General features: G+C 32.7%; 1 protein-coding gene across 9 annotated transcripts; it reads left to right on the top strand.

Moving 5' to 3' along the window:
- Positions 1–1,533: 1,533 nt before the first annotated feature.
- Positions 1,534–6,866, top strand: LOC111879582 (transcription factor MYB36). 9 transcript variants are annotated; one of them, XR_002846176.3, is made up of 10 exons: positions 1,545–1,820; positions 2,944–3,034; positions 3,196–3,516; positions 3,604–3,709; positions 3,832–3,970; positions 4,091–4,179; positions 4,316–4,366; positions 4,447–4,588; positions 4,778–4,902; positions 4,980–5,094. XR_002846176.3 is itself a non-coding variant. In XM_023876049.3 (10 exons), exons 1-9 carry the CDS (start codon positions 1,685–1,687, stop codon positions 4,537–4,539), a joined length of 930 nt encoding a protein of 309 aa, XP_023731817.1. In that variant the 5' UTR covers positions 1,546–1,684; the 3' UTR covers positions 4,540–4,588; positions 4,778–5,094. The 9 variants fall into 9 exon arrangements, 5 of the variants coding, with proteins under 5 accessions (XP_052621141.1, XP_042752398.1, XP_023731816.1 ...); XM_023876049.3 differs by having other exon boundaries at positions 1,546–1,820; positions 3,196–3,277; positions 3,374–3,516; positions 4,778–5,094; XM_023876048.3 differs by having other exon boundaries at positions 4,778–5,094.
- The last annotated feature ends 13,667 nt before the right edge of the window (positions 6,867–20,533 follow it).

Here is a 20,533-nt window from a genome sequence, read left to right as displayed (position 1 = left end):
TATATATATATATATATTGGTATTTTGTAAATCGGTAATTTAATAGTTTGGTAGTTTGGTTGATGTTTGGTTGTTTTAACTTAGAATGTAATTAAATATATAGTTTGTTAGTTTAGTAATTGATAATTTGATAGTTTACTAGTTTGTTTGTTTGATAATTATTGGTAATTGGTTTATGTTGGTAATTTTAGTTTGCTTACATTTTTGGTATTGTTATAGTTTGGTTTATGTTGTTTAACTTATAAGTTTATATAAGTTTATATGTTGTTATTTATTATGTATTTGGAAAATCTTCAATCAGTGGTCAATTTTTTGTCGTGTATTACAGAACTTCTAGCATGGATTGTGGCGAATAAACCACCAAGTGATTTTGGAGGAAACGAGATGAGTCAAGATGATAAACTTTAGCGACATTTTTTGTCGCAACTCATAACCGGTTTTATTGTAGCGTGATATGTATTGTTGCCAAAATAAAGCGAGACATATTGGCCTTGTTAGATAGCCAATCACCTTAAAACTATTTTTCTACATCGCTTCTAGCAATGCTAGATTAAGGCTTACATACGATGACAAGGGTATCCTTGCCTAACTCCTTTTCTATGCTAAACTCTTATGGAGATATTCTGTACGAGTACCACCGAGAAGAAAGTCAGCTAAAATTTCTTATGCTAGTGTGTCTTGACTATAAAAGGATGCCAACTAAAGCAACCAAAAGTTTATCATGTCTCATGGAGTAAATCGACTACCAAAATAATTAAATCATTTTCAATTTACATTATTTTCAATTTGCGCTAATACAAGTAACACTTATTTTGCATTTCCTCTTATACAAGTGACACTATCTTCAGTTTCAAGATAAAGGATAAATCATTTTTAACTTATTTGAAGTGAGAAATGAACCCAACTTTAATTTGTTCAATTTTTATCAAAAATACAACTGTCGCAATAATAATGAAGTACAATACACAGGAGGTTGGCGACAAACAAATATGATGGAGTTTTCTTTCTTGATTTTACTTGCACCATTACCTTTAAACATAAAAGAAACCATTTTCCCCAGTCTGCTTTAGAATATTTATATCTAAAGATAAGGAAGATAATTGCGCAGTTGTTTGTCTGGTTGCATCATTTATTATTTTCATTTAAAAACAAAACCCCAATGTATTAATTAATTTTCAATCCGAAGTTTTAATGTATTAATAGTTTTCCAGTTTTGAACTTATTACATTTATTCATATAATCTATTTAGTAACGTACTAATTACGTTGTTTATTCTCTATTGTTTGATATCTTTAAGTCATTACAAGTAAATTTAAAATATGATAAAAGTACTGTTTGAAAATTTAATAAAATACTAAAACATTTTGGATTAAAAAGCTAAGTACTTTGACAAGGAGTAGTTATTAAATTATTATCAAGAACAGGAATATATCATAAAACATTGAGAATTTAAAAATAATTAATTAAATTATGTATTCTATGCTCGAGTTGTTAAACACACCAAAACCCTAGCAGAAGACTTTTTTTTCTTTAAAAGGAACCACATCCAACCCTAATTGGCATTCCCACTATAAATCTCAGGTCATCGCTTACATTTATCCAAAGACAACCCAGAGACGCAAAGAGAGAGAAACACAGAGAAGACTAATTTGATCGAGCCCAAAGATACAGGAACTAAACAAAGATGGGAAGAGCACCTTGCTGTGACAAAGCAAACGTGAAGAAGGGGCCATGGGCTCCCGAAGAAGATGCTAAGCTCAAAGATTATATTGAAAAATATGGTACTGGTGGCAACTGGATCGCTCTTCCACAAAAGATCGGTATGCATCTTCATCTTTTGCTTACAATATTTCGTTTTCTAGCACGTTCGTTTTTCTGACAATAACCTACCACTACTGTAAAAAGGTTAATACAATACACCATAATATAATACGGATATAAAAAAACCCGTACTAGAAAGGGATATATGTTTCTAATTAAAGGCGTATTATATATACACTTAAATCTGGGGAGGCTTGTCTACAGTAGCTTTTCCATTCACCTTCCGCCATCTGCTGCTTCTTCGACCCTTCCGAGTGTCTCCCACCGCCGTCGACTTCCAATCAAAGACGACCATTCTTCCCCAGCACCATCTATCTTCCAAATTACTAGATTAACCTAACCGTCTTTGTTCTTTACAGTTCAGAGCCAAAACCCTGTCACCACCACCGCCCTATACGTTGTTGCTCTCCGATTATAGGATATCTTTCCAACTACGAAGCCTCCACAAACGCAACCGCGACTCCATTATCGTCTACTTCTTCCCAACGCCCATTCTTTGGTTAAGCCCTAAATACATTCCACCGCTTACTGCTTCGTCTTCCTCCTCAATCAAATTGAGAGCCGCTGGTGTCGTAGAAAGACAATCCTCCACCGCCTGTGTCATCAAACTCAGAGCCGCCAGTGTCGTAGAAAGAGAATCCACCACTGCCATGTCGCCACCTTTAAAGGCTTCCGGTTCGTCTTCGTCGCCAATTCGAAATCGTGTTCTTAGGCCACTCGAAAGGCACTCATTGTCGATGAAATCAAAATGTGAAATCATGTTCTTAGGTCACTGGAAAAGCACTCAAGCTCGATGAAATCATCAATTACGTTCAGTCACTACAAGGTCAAGTTGAGGTAAGTCGATGATTTCAAATTCTTGTAAATAAATCCACCGATTACCATCAAGATGATTGTAGTTCTTCTTGTAGATATTTGAGAAGCTTTTTTTCACCTTTCTACTTTGAATATCATTCGCCTTAAGCCGCCTCCGACTCCGACTCCGTCGATCACCTCACTCACGAGTCACGTCCCTCCAGCAAGTTTCGTCTTCGTCTACATGTGTTCTGCAACTCAATCCAACTTATTTGTAACCAATCTTTAATTTCGTTAAGATTGGTTTACTTTTCTGCTGAATTGCAGTTGCTTCCAATTTCCATCAATGGCATCTCAAGCCGACTCATCTCTGCAAGCCATCTGTTATCACCGTGGCTCACTTTAACTACTTGATCAGGTCCCTTTTCGCCTTCATATTCACTTCATTTCATATAATTGTAACTGTTGTTTTGAGCAGAGAAAACTTCCTCTTGATACGATCTATTTGGAGATTCGAGATGCTGCTGAAGTGTAGTGTTTCCTCAGAACTTTTTCCTGATTTGTTCTACTGTTTCACAGTTGTCCAACAGCTGTGAATCTTTCAGATGCTGCAACTAAACTTACAGAGATTGTAACGAACTCTGCTGCAACTGCTACAGATGTTAATCAAGCGTTCCTTGCAATTCCTCTCTCTCCTTGTAATTCATATCATGTATTCATGTTTGATTTAGTTGCTTTTTGTTCTTTGCTTTTTCAGGCTTACATTGAAGTTGCTGAAGTAATGTTGGAAGATGATGTTGCTTCCAATAAAGCAATCGGGTCATATGGATCTTCTTTCATTCAAATTCAACAAAAGGAATCTAAGAAATTTCCTGTTTTGACACATTGTAATACTGCCAGGTTAGTCATCTCCCTCTCCACATGACAAACTCTAGATCTTGAGCTACATGTTCTTATGATTTGTTCTTTATTGTTTCATTTCAATAGTCTTGCAACAGCTGAATTTGGAACTGCTCTTGGAGTAATCCGTGCACTACATGATGATAGAGTACTAGGAAGAGCTTATTGTACAGAAACCCGTCCATTTAACCAAGTAAACAATCTTCATTATTACATGGAAATATGGAATAGTTCTTTAGTTGTGTGTGCACCCTAAGTGTTCGATGAAATGTCTGACTCGATCAATACTGCTTTTATTCATTTGTGAAAGTGTAGGGATCAAGATTGACAGCTTATAAATTAGTTCATGACAAAATACCCGCGACTCTTATAGGAGATTATGCAGCTGCTGCTTTAATGAAAACTAGATCTATCCATGCTATCATTGTTGGAGCTGATCGTGTTACTGCTAATGGTATGTTATTACTATTTTACCCACAAATCTTTTTTTACTTTTAATCTAAAAAATTAAATTTGATTTTAGGTGACACTGCATAAAAAGTGGAGTTTCTTATTGTTTTATTGCATAAAAAAGGTGTTAAAGAGAAGTTAAAGAAACAGATTAAAGAAGTGGAACTTGCACAATCGAAAGAAGTGTCATTACACTGGTATGGCATGGCAGAGGTGTGTGTATAACAATACAATAGATCATCTTTTTTCTTTATATATTTTTAAATTTCTATTTAAGTTCTCTTAACATATAGTAATATAATATAAGTTACTAACTTTATTTTATTTTTTTTTACATTTTGGTTTTAAGAGTGTTCAAGTTATTGGTGGAATCTATGTGTCCTTCAGCCACTTGGGTGAGGTTAGTACACATATATCTTTAGTTTACCAAATTTTGAAATAGAAATATGACATCATCATCATGTTCTGTTTAATCCTTAGATAAGGACATTTGGCATGTTACATTCAAGATTTAAATGGGTTACTTCAGCTCTCTGCGAACACCTTGTGCCAATGCAAAAAAGAGGAGCCTAAAAGATATCATGGAGATTATCGCACAAGATGTTATGAATGATGGTCACAAGTAAGTCTTATTTTGGATTGACCTTTCAATATTTTGTTGTCTTTTTGTGTCCTTTTCTAGAATACTTGAAAGACTCACGCTCATCATCCTTATAATGGAAGGAAAATGTATTTTCTGCCCTCTGGCGCACACACACACATGATTTTGTTCTTATTATTCCTTTTTTTAATTTTCTATCTGTGCCCCTAGGTGGTGAGGCTTTGTTTGCTTTTGACTATCAAGAATCTGCAATTAATGTGCCTAGAAATTTGAAGTATCACCTTATATATGAGAATATCAAATCCCCCAACTGTCGGTAACATGGTCTCATATAGGTTAGTAATTTTCCAACTATTCACTTATTTCATTCATCATTGTCCTTAAGATTAGATTTTGTTGGTTGTGTAAACAGGACAGTGTTTTGACTCCATATGTTCTCTATTCATAAGAAGGAAAATAAAGATGAAATTTCAATTATATTTTACCTCTAGAAGTTAGAAAATATATCCAGGTGTCTATTGATATTACTTTTGACTGTTGTCCCTTTATTTAGAATCAAAGAACATGAAGTTTGTAATTGGATGCTGAATAGAGCTGGAATGCAATTAAGAATGGCCACTAGGAAGGAGTCTGGGTTTGGTATCTTGACATCTAGTACGGTTTTATGAGTAATCTAGTACGGTTGTATGAGGAGATCGTATGGTGTATTAGATGGGTGTGTGTTTGAGAGGATTCATATCAAGTACGGTTGTGTATGGGTGTATTAGATGTGTATATATGTCGTATTAGATGATTGTATGCGATGGCTGTAAAAAGTAGATAGGATACATATAGTACGGCTAAATAGCCGTACTCTATTAGGCATGTAATCTAATACACCCATCTACTAATACGGCCTCTATGTACGTACTATATTCATAATTTCAACCGTACTCTATTAACCTTTTTCTAGTAGTGTACCTTGCGTTTTAACCTAAACGATTGTACGTATACAGGCATAAAAAGGTGTGGAAAAAGTTGCAGACTCAGGTGGTTGAATTACCTTCGACCTAATATCAAGCACGGAGGATTCTCTGAAGAAGAAGACAACACCATCTGCAGCCTCTATATTAGTATTGGCAGCAGGTATTACTCTCTCTCTCTCTCTCTCTCTCTCTCTCTCTCTCTCTCCCGTTTGTCCTTTGCACTTGACCATGATGCTCTTGTTCAAAGAATATAAACTGCGTTATAACATGCTCAAATTTCTTATTGATTTATGTATACATGCTTTTGTTAGTTCGTGGTTGTTATATGTATGAGCTAATATTGTATCTGAATCACTTTTGCAATTAAATAGGTGGTCTATAATTGCTGCTCAATTGCCTGGAAGAACTGATAATGACATCAAGAACTATTGGAATACAAGATTGAAGAAGAAATTGCTTGGAAGACGCAAGCAGTCTCATGGTAATAAGCTCGATGGTTCAACTCAAGACTCCAAAAATGGGAACGAAATGGAAAGTCTAAGCAATTCTGCCATTGAAAGGCTCCAACTTCACATGCAACTCCAAAACCTTGAAAACCCTAATCACTCTCCTAATCTAGCGATGTGGCCTTTCAAGTTGAACCCAATCCAAGAAAAGATGATGCATCGTCTCCAACTTCTAAGTGAATCATCAAACCCTCTAATGATGCAATATGCTTTACCTGATGCACATCAAAAGGATGAACTTTTTCGACCATACAATAACATGTATTCCCTACCAAATAATATGTTGATGAACCAAATGGAGAATTCCATCGATGGAATTAATGTTCCCGAATCATCATCACAAGTACAAGAATCAGTTGTTATGAAACAGCCAGGCATGGAATTCCAGCAATATTGGGCACTACAAGCTGAAATCGATGAGTTCTTGAGCAACAAAGGAGCTAATTCGATACAAGTAGATCAAGCACAGGCAAATGAATTTGACTATTTCAAGGAAATGGATGGTTCCAAGGACATGATGACTTGGTGGTCTAATGAGTTCGATGCAAATTCAGCTTCCTCAAACTCGTGGGATTCAAATGGCGTCCTTGATCACCAGCAACAAGGATACGAACAGAGCGCACTGAAAAATTAAAAATGAGGTACGAGGTATTGGTGTTAGCGAAGGTTTATTCAGATTTAATTATCATGATAAAGTGGAGGCGATGGAGGAGAACTGAGTCTAAACGATGTAAATTTGTGTAATAATGTTGTCTTTCTAGTTGTTCTATCAATGTATACATTCACAAAAGCAGTTCTCTTATGTTGTTATACAAAATTTCGATATAATGTTTATGGCCATACCATATACGATTAGTGGTGTTGGTTAACAAGAAACAACGGATATCATATTCCTTTGGACCATTCTTGGATCTGTTGCGAATTCACAAGTTAGCCTTGCGAAGAATCCATTAGAATAGTATTCTGAGAGAATATCCCTATGTTGGAAAACATCCTTTTAACTGATTAATGATTGGACGTCTCAGGTTGACTTCAACTAATTCATACGTATATATGATCTGGTTGGCCATACTTGTTATCCAAAGTAGGTTCTAAAATCTAAAGTGAAAGCTCAAACCCTAAATTCTTTTAGGGGAACCGATTTAGCATTATATGTGCAACAAGGACCGATAGAGTTCTCACGATTTTAAATTTTAATAGAAAGAAATAAAGGTTAGCAAGGATAGGATCAAAATTATTTTCTTTATAATGCAATTTTAATAGAAAGAAATAAAGGTTAGCAAGGACCTAGGACCGACAAAAGTGAAGTGCAAGCTTCGGGGTGGAAGCAACACTAAGGTGCTGTTTGTTTTTTCGAAGTGAAAATTTATGAAGTCTGCGGACCACCTCTGCAATCCTCTGTAGCAGAAGAGGTGGAACAAACGGCTGCAGCCTATAATAAGAAGCATGTTTGTTTTTTAACATCTGCAATAAACTGAAATTTAAATAAACTAATTTTATAAATTGAAAATAGTTATCAACATCAAAATTTAATAATTCTAGTTTTAACATATTGAAATAATAATAAAAAGAACATATAAAAAACAAAAATATAAAATTTTTTTTAAAAAAAAAAAAACTTAAAAAAATGTAAAAGAAGCTAATAGTTTTATTCTAGAAAAAAAAAACTAATTTTAAAAAAAAATTAAAAAAGAAAATAATAAAAATTAAGAAAATATTGCAAACGATGTCTACAAAGTTCGTAAAAAATTATACACGTTAAAAAGATACAACTGAATTGAAAATATTATTAACAAAACGGTAAAAAAAATTTAAAAAATCATGTTAAAAAAAATCATGGAAATTATAAAAATAAATTGTATCACATCCGTAAATAAAAATTTAAGAAAATCAAAGTTTAAAAAAAAAAGTTATACAAAAATTCTTAAAAAAATGAAAGTTGAAGAGGTTAGAAGAGGCAAGTCAAGTGCTGCGCCATGCAGCACACGCGCAGAGGTTTTGTAGTCTGAAGCCTTCCAAAAAACAAACTGCTGCGAGAGGTAAAGTGATGCGCGTGTGCTACGCCGCGCAGCAATAAGTGGTTTGCAGAGGTTTTTATAGAAAAACAAACAGCATCTAACTAATCCACTTAATGGCCTTACTACATTAGCTCTACCTGTAACCCTGATTGAAAGTAAAATACACAAAGAATCAAGAATAGCAACACATGAGATACTCACAGAGATCTAACTTCAAATCAATGGCGTCATCCATTGTCGAGACATTTGATCAACTACCGTAACATACTGATGGGTCATGTTCTAGTAACCTCTCATCGTATGATGCAACGATTTGACTTAAGTCTCTTTAGTGTCAGACTTTAGCATGGACGCTACCTTCCTATATGATTTAAAGTGATGTAATCACATTCTAGCATGTAAATTTTCTAGTTACAGGCTGCTTAGTCTTAACGAAGATTGTAATACCTCTATTAATCGTTTCGATTATCTTTTCCTTTAATCTAAATTCGGGCGCTACATTGAACTTACTTTGTAGATTTAGTCGGACTCAATTCGATATGACCACTAAGGTTGAAATAATTTTTGCAGTCATTACAAAATCAAAGGGAATGATGGAAATTAACAAAAATGGCCCAAGTGCTAGAGACTTAGTAACCTTGTTGCTTTCCCTGATCCAAGTACGACGCATGTGCTTCTGGTAGTATATGTCTCTACTACCTTTCACACCTACTCCTACTCGTCCCAAGCATTGTCTCACAGTTCACTAAGCAACTATTCCTAAAATCATAAAACAATTTAACACATAGTAATGTGTCCAAATAAGCAACTTAGTAACCTTGTTACTTTCCCTGATGGAAACGCCAGATGAGGGGATGACTTCAGGAGTTACAACAAAAGTTCTATTATCCTACCAATCGAAGATGTACTTCAGACGTACTGCACTCCTCTAGACGTACTGTTATTTTATCAGATGTATTCTAAAGAAAAGATACCACTTATGATATCTTCATAGGTATCATTCGCTATCGTAAGCCTTTTCATTTCTCTATTTTCTCAGTCCACCACGAGTCCTTATCATAACGTTTTGTACACCAAAACAGGTATTTGGTGTGTTGAGACGAGAATATAGATATGGAAGGTTTAGACGCGTAATCCTCTTAATTACTTTGAAATGTTATATGTCAGTTTTATTACATAATTAAACATTTAGAAATCTGAACACATAAAATTTCTTAATTCTAGGTCGGCAACAAACTTAAACCTATTAATAGCATTTTAGATAGGCGACCTAAGGCATGTTATTCTATAAATCAATTAGAACATAAAAAGCAATTTAGGAATCTTATCTTAATTGAAGTAAGCTAGTGTTTGTGTCAATTCAGGTGTATTACCTAAATTATAATAGACACCTATCTCACAACCATTAGCATTCTAGTTTTAGTCTAGAAATCCACTAAATTCATATTTCGCTTAAACAAATGCTCTGATACCAACTGTGACATCCGTAAATTTATGACCATTTTAAAAAGTTTCATTTATGGTTATTAAAACAGGGTTCGTTTATAATTGCATAATAGGTCCTATAATGTATTTTAGAAGAAATGTTTTTCATTGATTATAAAAATCTTAGGATGTCATAAATTATACAAAACATAAGCATAAAGGATACAGGCCATACATTATCTTATTGTACTAACGGCCTAAAACTCCTCGAATCTCTCAGTGGATTATATCTTCATATCGCTACCTGTGATACACAGAATCTGAGTGGGTCGGGTTGGGAAACCTAGTGAGTACATAGAGATTCCAATCCCACAATGTCATTATATATATATATATATATATATATATATATATATATATATATATATATATATATATATATATCTTATTATTAAAACCAAGTGTTTTCAAACAATATATAGATGTGTTTCCGACTAGGATATCTATAAACCCTCATACCTAAACTTACCCACCCCAATCGATCCTCACATATCCTAGTCTAAGATTATCAAGAAGGATTATCATGCTTGATGGATCATTAAGAATAATCAAGAGATTGTGTAACGCCCCAATTGTTAGGTATCATTATTATTCAATTTAAATTTCATGTTTTAAGACTTACTCGACGAGTTGATGCTATGAATCGTCGGGTAGAAGCGAGTTGGGACACGTCATTTAATGAGTTGACTCGACGAGTCAGGAAGGGGACTCGACGAGTAGGAGCTGGCAGAGGAAACCCTAAATTTCAGGGTTTTCGCACCTTATATATTGGACCATTAACGCCTCCCACTGTCCCTTATCACCCCTTGAGAGCCAGAAACCCTAAATTTCGTGTGTGTGAGCTTTGTGAGTGTTTTGGAGCTTTGGGAAGTGATTTAGTGAAGGAAACTTGTAGATCAAGAGGCTTACATCAAGGAAATTCGTGTAGATCTTGAATCCATCTCAGTTTGGGCATGTTTTGGAGGTAACCAGCTGTTACTTTGATCTCTTTCTTCTTAGAACCTCTCATGGATTGAGTTAGGGCTTTCTTTAAGCATATTCATGAAGGGAGTGTGGTGTATGAGCTAGATCTGAAGTTGAAACTTCAAATCTAAACCTCCCTTGGGTCCTAAGTTCATAAATTTCCTTGTATGGCTATGAAAGAACCCTCTCTTATGAGTAGAGGTTCATTTCAAGCTTGGATTTGGATTTTGAGGCATGCAAATACGTAAAGGTAGCAACTTTACGTTGCTAATACACTCTAGGGACTTAGATCTACTGTTTAGAACGAAAGAATAGTTCTGTATCGCTTAATCATGGGAATAACCATATGCACTCGGCGAGTCTGGGAGATGACTCGGCGAGTCGAGTAGGGTTTTTGTCTGAATTGTTCCCGTGTGGACTCGGCGGGTCTGGGAGATGACTCGGTGAGTCAGTTGGGTCACGTATTGACTTGACGAGTCTGTTAGAGACTCAACGAGTTGAGTCGGGTAATGCTTGAATCAGTAGGGACTCAATGAGGGGAAAGTTGCACTCAACAATAAGACAACATGGATTGTTGACCATTGACCAGTGACTTTCACCTTGACTGGGGATTGTATTGTGCCTTCCAAGGGTATTTTGGTAATTTGAGTAATTTTGAGTGGACCACTTGTGGGTACAGGCGAGGTGGTTGAAGCTATATCTGAAGGGGTGGACAGTATTATCCCGAGCTGCTAGCAAGGTGAGTTATCCTCACTATATCACTAGGGTCTAAGGCACCAAGGCCGGCCTTTTAGGTTGTTATTCTGATTCTAGTATGTTATATGTGGTTATGATCTGTTAGATCAGTATCCAGATAGACAGGATGTTGTTATGCTTTATGATCTGTTAGGATCGGTATGTTAGTGGTCGGGTTAGGTCAGTATTCTGGTTAGAAGTGATTGCTATGACAGATGATCTGTGAGATAGTTATATCTGATATATATATATATATATATATATATATATATATATATATATATATATATATATATATATATAAATGTTATTTATGTGCACATGGTTATTTGTTTGATGGTTGGGTTGAGGTGGTCTTGCTTTGTGTTGAAGGCCAACACACCCGACGAGCGGTCCGGATAGACTGTGGGCCCTGCATGACGGTCCAATCATACCGAAGGCTCGAGATAGGTCCAGATAGACTGTAGGCCTTGCAAGGCGGTCCAGTCAAGCTGAAGGTCAAGTATGCATGTTATTTTTATCTGTTATTGATATGGTGTTATCGATGTAGTATTGGTAGTTTGGGGGTAACTCACTAAGTTCTCGAGCTTTCAGTTTTAGTTTATTGTTTCAGGTACATCAGGAGATTGTGCCAAGGCAAAGGCGTGACCGTACCGCTCTTCATCCTTATGATTTTAGTTTATGGGACACTCTGATGCATAATATTTTGAAAACAATTTGTATAACACTATTTGGTTTTAATGGTTGGAAAAGTTTATATTTGGCTTAAAATTTTGGATGTTACAGATTGTCATCTGGAAGATGACCAGACATACTTTTATTATTATCTGATCTAGTCCCACCATTTCTGGTCATCCAAGGGATTATGTAGATATACCATTACTTTTTCCTGATCAGGTCCCACCATTTCTGGTCACCGAAAGGAATAAGCAGACATACCGTTATAGTTTTTTGATCTGGACCCACCATTCTTGGTCATCCAAAAAGGAATACAATTCGAGCTCTGGTATGTATTTTGTACCATCAACACCTAAAATTCTCAAGGAACAGAATTATACCCTCCATTCCTAGCCTACACACGCATATCCCAATTAAGACTATCCGATATCAAACTTAATTAGACTAGGTATCTATAATAAGTTTTATCTTTATTAACGGGCATAACTAATTAACTCCCAATACCACCTATATCTAGACAACATTATCCTATCTTCGTGTATATACTTAGCACAAAGTATTTTAGGCATTATTATACTTTTATTCTTTTCCCTAATAATATTGTTATTATATATATATATATATATATATATATATATATATATATATATATATATATATATATATACATATAACCATATCTGGTTCGCATATCGTATATCCTCAAATACACTTCTAACACATAAACCAGGCAATGAGCATATAACTCACATATAAACTTGTTAACAAATATTTAATACTTTAATTAATACTTGTATTAAAACCATGTTATCAAAGGGGTTATGCACTCACCTCACTTAGATAGGTGACTGGAGAATTCGGCTGCACTCCGCCAAACTCCTTGACATTTTTCTTCTAACGTGACCTAGATAATAATGTCACTAAGTCTTACTCTAATTATTTACTGACGATAATGGTAGTCTAGATTCCTCACTAATCAAAATGAGCACTGAGAGTTCTATCAAATAAGGATCAGTCGGGAAGGATAGTTGGGAGGCAGGATTGTTTCAGCATATAGCTTTTTCTGAAATTCGATAACTAAGCCAACGTGACCATTTTATATGGGTGGGGCTATGTGGTTGCTTCTAGAACCTCTTTACACACCGCACACGTGTGCTACTTTTCATATTTTCAAAATTATGTAACTTCTTCATACGAACTTAGTTTTTGATGTTCTATATATCCTCGCAAAGCTCTTAACGAGATTTACAACTTTCATTTAGACGTTGTTCGCTAATTTTGATTTAGTTTTTCTTTTTACACAAGCTTAGACTGTTAAAGCCCATATAAAATGCATAACTTTGTCATCTAGATTCCGTTTACAACTTTCCTTATTTCGTTGGGATCCTATTAATGAGATATTCAATTCTCTTTTAGATTGTTTTGGCTAAAAATTGACCGATCTAAAATCCGATTTCTGAGATGTATAATACTACGCTGAATCTTAGAAAAATCATAACTTCCACTAATGAAGTCAGATTTAAATGTTGTCTAGATGAACGCTCTCGTTTTAACGACTAATACGACTTTTGTTTAGATCACTTATGCTAAACAGTAATTTATCAAAAATTTACTTTTTACGATACGTAGAGTTGTGCTGGTTTAATCGCGAAACTTCGAAGAAACATAACGTTTTCATACGAAGTCGGATTTCATCATTCTTTATATATATGGAATTTTTGTCACATATATTTTAACATGGTTAACATTATTTATCCTAAATAATCATCTACATAAATGGCATTTATATAGTTTATTGTATTTAATTCACTAGCCCGAATCTACGGGTGTTACAATGAGTTAATTTTAAAACCACTTATTATGATAAAAAAAAAATTATCGAAGCCAAAAGTTTTAGTATAAAGTTTTCTTTGGATTTATCTCATATTAACTAACCAATTTATATATTATTAGAAAATTTGAAGGTCATTAGAGTTTATTGGAAATTTGAAAGGTTATGGGAGTTTCAAAGTAATATGGTGCAAGTGATTTTTCTCTTTTGTTTTGGAAAAAAATGGATTATAATAGAAAATGCGGGTAATTTGTAGTTTTACATTATTGCACATTTTTAACATTATTAATTAATTTTAAAACCACTTATTATATTAAAAATTATAGAAAACTAAAATTTTGGTATAAAGTTTTCATTTTTATTTATCTCATATTAATTAATCAATTTATATATTATTAGAAATTTGAAAGGTCAAGAGACTTTCAAAGTAATGTATGGAGGTAATTTTTCCTCTTTTACAATATATTATAGATTATAGACTATAGATTAGGTGTATGTCTGCGCGCTGCGTAGAATAAAACTATATAGTTAACTTTTTTGCATATATTATATTGAAAATAACAAGTCATTAACTTTAGAATAATAACTCTTACATTAACTTGATATATAAGCTTATAGTTATGTTGAACCATATTATAAAATATACATCTTTCATAATCATATCAATCAATTGTTTTTACCCGCAGTTTGCATTTAAATAAACGTAAACATGGTTTTCAATTTATTATTATAATTTAACGTTATAACTGATTAATTTAGAAGTTACTTATCTATTGATTTTTTAATTTCGATCATGATGGTGAACTTTATTATTCTCTAATTTAGCGAGCCAAAACAAGTTAAACATCAACAACCCTTTATTTTTTAATTTCGAAACCTCAAGGTTGATTTTCGAAATTGTAAGATTCAGTTTTTTTTCTACGATTTTAAGCACTCAAAGCTGATTTTCAAGAATATTGTAGAGTTGTTACTTCTTATTTTCAAAACGAAAGAAGTCAAAGAAGTAAGATTATAACAAATTATTGCCTTTAAAATCGTTTGATATTAAATAAAAATGAGATCTTAGCTATTAAGGATTGGAGATCATGATTCACTAGCCATCATTAATATCTGCTTCATACGCAAATCAAAAAACAAGAAATCGAAGCGTTTTTTTTCTTTTTGTGATTTAGATTTTCCCGCTCACTCCCTTTGTACGTGTGTATCGCACATACTGAAAACTGAGATAAATGTTAACCTAATTTGATTTGGGCCTTGATCTTATATGCTAGATTTTTTGGGGCCCTATTTTCTTAGTGGGCCATATTTAAAGGGACACTTTGAATTCCCCTTGGGACGGCCCTATGCATAAGGCAATTAAATACATATGATTATTAGGTATATGCATATGCATAAGAATAAGTATATGACATGTGCATACTCATAAGTATATGCATATGCATGTTAATAACTATATGTATATTCATAAGTATATGCATATGCATATTTATAAGTATATGTATATGCATATGCATATGTATAATAATAAATATATGCATAAGAATAAGATATGCATAAGAATAAGTATATACATAATAATAAGTATATGTATATCCATATGTATAAGAATAAGTATACGCATATGGCAATTAAATACATATGATTATTATGTAAATGCATATACATAATAATAAGTACATGACATATACATATTTATAAGTATATGCATATGCATATGAATAAGTATATGCATTTTCATGTACATAAGAACAAGTATATACATATGCATAAGAATAAATAGACACATAAGCCAATTAAATACATATAATTATGCTTACGTATATACATATGGATATGCATATGCATATACATAAGATTAAGTATAAGCATATCCATAAGTATATGCATATGCATATGAATAAGTATATGCTGTATAAGAATAAGTATATGCATATGCATATGAATAAGCATATACATATACATATGCATATGTATAAGAATAAGTATATGCATATTCATAAGTATATGCACATGCATATGAATAAGTATATGCATATGCATAAGAATAAGTATATGTGTATGAATATGAATTAGTATATATGCATGTGTATAAGAATTAGTATATGCATAAGGCAAGTAAATACATATGATTATGAAAAAGTTCCCTTGTTCTAAGGTCATATGACGAAGTTATGTGTGTTCAAAGTTGAATTAAAATTTTATAAAATTTTGAAACAAAAACTAAAAAACCCAACAGCTCCTGTTTAGAGTTGTATAAGTTGGTAAATTCTTAACAGATTAAGATGATTTTAGAGCTTAAAAGATAGCCCACATAGAGTACTACAATCTAGGAAAAAATAACCTTGTTCTGAGATCGTATGAGGAAGTTATGTGTGTTCAAAGTTGAGTAAAAAATTTATAAAATGCTGAAACAAAAACCAAAAACCCAACATCCCACATTTAGAGTTGTATAAATCATTGAATTCTAAACCGATTAAGTTGTTTTTTGAGCTTAAAATGAAGCCTACATAGAGTACTACAATCTATAAAAAAAATAACCTTATTCTGAGTTCATATGAGGAAGTTATTTATGTTCAAAGTTGAGAAAAAAGTTTATAAAATTATGAAACAAAAAACAAAAAACCCAACAGTCCATTATTATAGCTATATAAGTAGGTGAATTATTAATCGATTAAGGTGTGTTATGAGCCTAAAATGAATCCCACACAGAACACTGTAATCTAGAAAAAAGTTACCGTGTTCATAGGTCATATAAGGACGTTATGTATGTTCGAAGTTGAGTAAAAAATTTATTAAATACTGAAACAAAAACAAAAAAATCCCAACAACCCATGTTTAGGGCTTTAAAATTCTGTAAATTCTTAACAGATTAAGATGTTTTTTGAACTTAAAATAAAGCTCACAAATAGTACTACAATCTAGAAAAAATTGACCTTGTTCCAAGCACATGTCAAGAAGTTATGTATACTCAAAGTTGAGTAAAAAATTTATATAATGCTAAAATAGAAACCAAAACACCAAACAGCCCATGTTTAGAGCTATATAAACAGACGAATTCTTAATAGTTTAAAATTTTTTGAGCTTAAAATGTTCCCACACAGAGTACTACAATCTAGAAAAAAAAGGACATTGTTTTGAGGTCATATGAGGAAGTTATTTATGTTCAAAGTTGAGTAAAAAATTTATAAAATGTTGAAACAAACATCAAAAAACCCAACATCACCTGTTTAGAGTTTTATAAGTTAGTCAATTTTTAATAGATTATGATGTTTTGTGAGCCTAAAATGAAGCCCACACAAAGTACTACAATCTAGAAAACAAATAACCTTGCTCCGAGATTTGTGAGGAAAGTATGTATGTTTACAGTTGACTAAAAAACTTATGTAATGTTGAATCAAAAACCAAAAAAACACATGCATCAATTCAATGCATATGTTTACTTGAAAAAAAATATATATAATTTAATGTTAAAGTAATAGGCGTTATGCATTTGACATTAAGAAACTTGTTAATTAGTTATATCAAATGCTAATTAGGTAATTATATAATATGTCATATGCTTAAGTCAATTACCAAATCCTATTTACTAATTACAGTGAACCAATGCATTGTACATTTGAATTTTTTTTCAAGAAAACATATGCATTTGATTGATGCATATGTTTTTTAAGAAAACAAAGTAAGCAGACATTATAAACCAAAAAAATTAACAACAATAAAGATAACAACCATAATACAGCATTTATGGACTAAAATAACTCATTTTTTGCGTTGTATAGTGTCAATTCTTTCTATTTTTGTAGGCTCTTGGATTTCTTTGCAAATAAAAGTCAAATTTTAATATACATGATAAAAACAAGTTGAAACACGAAAATTGCAGAATAAGTAACAAAGAAATCAAAATTTTAATATGCTTGAATTCGAAATTACTATATATTCAAAAATGAAACGTAAAGATACTACTCGTGTTGAAGTCTAAATACATAGAGTATGTTTTGTTTTTCCTACAAAGAACCCAAAATCTGATCATTGTTCTTATGAATGTCTCATCAAGAACAAAAAATGAATTATCCTTCCATTGGAAGCTTTTTCTAAGTAAGGCGAATTCAATAAAACGAAAATAACTTTAAAAAAACAAATATCATTTACAAATACAATGATCAAAATAAGGACTTTTTCACCAACATTTTTTCGAACACCTTGTGAGTATCCGTCTTTTACATGTAACCTACTGAATTCTATTTTTTACTTTAGTGAAATTCACATGAAAACAAAGATGAGTATGAACATCTGAAAAAATGAAAACAAATGAAAAGCTTCATCCGGAAAGCTTACCCGAAAATTTGTGATAGTTGAAGAATCCAAAAATTGATAGCTGCCTTCAAGACCTCGTCGATAGATGCTGGAATTGATAGAGCTCAAGTGGTGGGGTGGTCTCGAGATAGATCTTTTTGCATAATTAACTGATCTCTTGCATTGTAGATATATGTGGCTACTAAGACAACAAAATAGGGTCTGCTTTTTTCTTTCAAGTAAAGTTTTAAAAGAAACATATGCATTTGATTGATGCATTGCTTTTTGTTTTCCTATTTTTCACATTCAATTCAAATTGACCAACATTCATGACAACGATTTGAATATGGATTATAAGCATTTTGAATGTTGTTAATTTATGTAGCAATCGGAGATTGTTTTGGTTTTTCTGTAAGATTTTCCTTGTAATCACGTAGTTCGTTGGTTCGCTTCATAAAATGGAGTTCGCTGTTGAACTTGATATCTATATATATATATATATATATATATATATATATATATATATATATATATATATATAACTCAACGGGTAGCGTTTCCAAAAAAATACAACCGACGGTTCCAAGGCGATTTCGGTTCTGATATCGGATACCCAGTTCCGATGCTCACACCTACTTATTATTATAAAAAAATTATAGAAGACTAAAATTTTGGAATAAAGTTTTCTTGTATTTATCTTTTTGGATTAGTGTCTAAGTCCATAACTATTTTGGTATGTACTTGACCCGATAGTGCATGGTTCTTTTGGGTTGCCTTCACCAAAGCAACTTGATAGGATGAATTATGGAGAGAGATGATTAATTATGATTTATTAATATATTATGAGAATAATATATTAAAGGAGAAATCATATTGTTTAATTAATATTAGTCAAGAATTAATAAGAATTAATTTTGTGGCTAAAAGACATTAATTAAACTTAAGGGACTAGAACTGTCAATTGTGTGATAGTTGAATATTGGGCTAATGGACTCCATATTAGAGGGGTGGACGAATTCTATGGGGAAAACCATTAGAAATCGTCCTAGGCCTCAAAGGAGGGAGTTCATGGGTTGCTTAGGGCCTAAGCATTCAAATTAGGGTTTCCTTGTTAGATAACCCTAATAGCCTCACTATTTAAGGATCCCTAGAGCACCAAAAACGTGGTGAAGTGATTCCTTAGGGTTACTACACGTTTTTTGGTGCCTCCTCTCTTATCATTCTTCATCCTCTTGCTCTTGGTGTTTGTGAACCATTAGAGGAGTGACACTTGTGACTCTAAGCTTTCTAAAGCCATTCAAAGGAGGATTTGAGATTGTTATTGCTACATAACAATCAAGGTAAGATCTAAAACCCTTTCTTATGTTAATATGATTAATTGTATGCTAGAACTAGGGTTTAAAGTCTTGGATGAATTACATGTACAATAGAGAAACCTAGATCCAAGCATTAGGGTTTGCATGAGCACATAGGATGTTCTTATGGCTAAAACCCATCAGTGGTATCAGAGCCTTGATTGGTTTCTATTGTATTGATGCATTGGTTATTTGTTAAAGCTTCAAAATTGAATTTTTGGCTCCCTGACTGATGAACTCGGCGAGTTCCAATGTGGACTCGGCGAGTTGCTCCAACTCGACGAGTCCATAGAGGAACTCGGCAAGTTCGAGCGTCAGTAAGAGCAGATTTCAGGATTTCTTGCTGTTTTGCTTGAGGATACTTGCCTTCATTGTTTTGGGTCTTTAATATTCGAATTTGATCTTATATTTGAGTATATCCATGATTAAACAAAAGATAATTACCAAGTGATTAAATAATAACTTCCTTATATGATTAAAGATTGATTATTTGTATTAATTGGGTAGCTTATCTTGCAAGAAATTGAAATTTGGTCAAATTTAGATAATCATTAAATTAATTGTCTAATTTAAATTATTTGCTATTTCATCCTTGATGTTTTGAAATGTTTCAAAACTTGCCCTCAAGTTTTGGAATTTAAAAGTTGATTAAAAGTTTAATTTAGAAATGTTAAATTCTAAAACCCTAGTATTGTTTTGAAAAGTTCAAATCACACCCTTATGGTTTTACTAATTAATTAAGGTGTATAATTAAAGGAGATTTAATAAATCCATAAAGTTCTGGTTTACAATTTAATTAAATTAAAAGTATAATTGTTAAATTTGACCACCTAGTATTTTAAAAGTGTAAAATACACCCTATACTATATATAACATTAAAATTCTAATAATATATATATATATATATATATATATATATATATATATATATATATATATATATATGAGTAAAAGTCAATCTTATCGTTAGTAGGCCTCATTCACGAAGCTGGTCTATAAGGGGTGTTTAAGGAAATTTCCTATAAAATGGCGATTGAATGGGTATCCACTCTTACCCATCGCACTCTTGACTGGTGGAGGGTCGTTAGCCGAACGGGTAGGATAGGACAGAAACCTTCCATTATAAGTATAATGAAG

This window comes from Lactuca sativa, chromosome 7, assembly GCF_002870075.4.
Source record: "Lactuca sativa cultivar Salinas chromosome 7, Lsat_Salinas_v11, whole genome shotgun sequence".
Classification (NCBI taxonomy): Eukaryota; Viridiplantae; Streptophyta; class Magnoliopsida; order Asterales; family Asteraceae; genus Lactuca; species Lactuca sativa.
The sequence above is the reverse complement of the archived record's forward strand: the minus strand, read 5'-3'. Positions and strand labels throughout refer to the sequence as shown.

Excerpts from the sequence above, each read along its gene's own strand:
- LOC111879582 (XM_042896464.2), top strand. The coding sequence starts at position 1,685 with ATGGGAAGAGCACCTTGCTGTGACAAAGCAAACGTGAAGAAGGGGCCA. Across the intron at positions 1,821-5,562 it reads CGCTCTTCCACAAAAGATCG|GCATAAAAAGGTGTGGAAAA; the intron begins GTATGCATCTTC and ends GTACGTATACAG. Across the intron at positions 5,693-5,903 it reads TATATTAGTATTGGCAGCAG|GTGGTCTATAATTGCTGCTC; the intron begins GTATTACTCTCT and ends GCAATTAAATAG.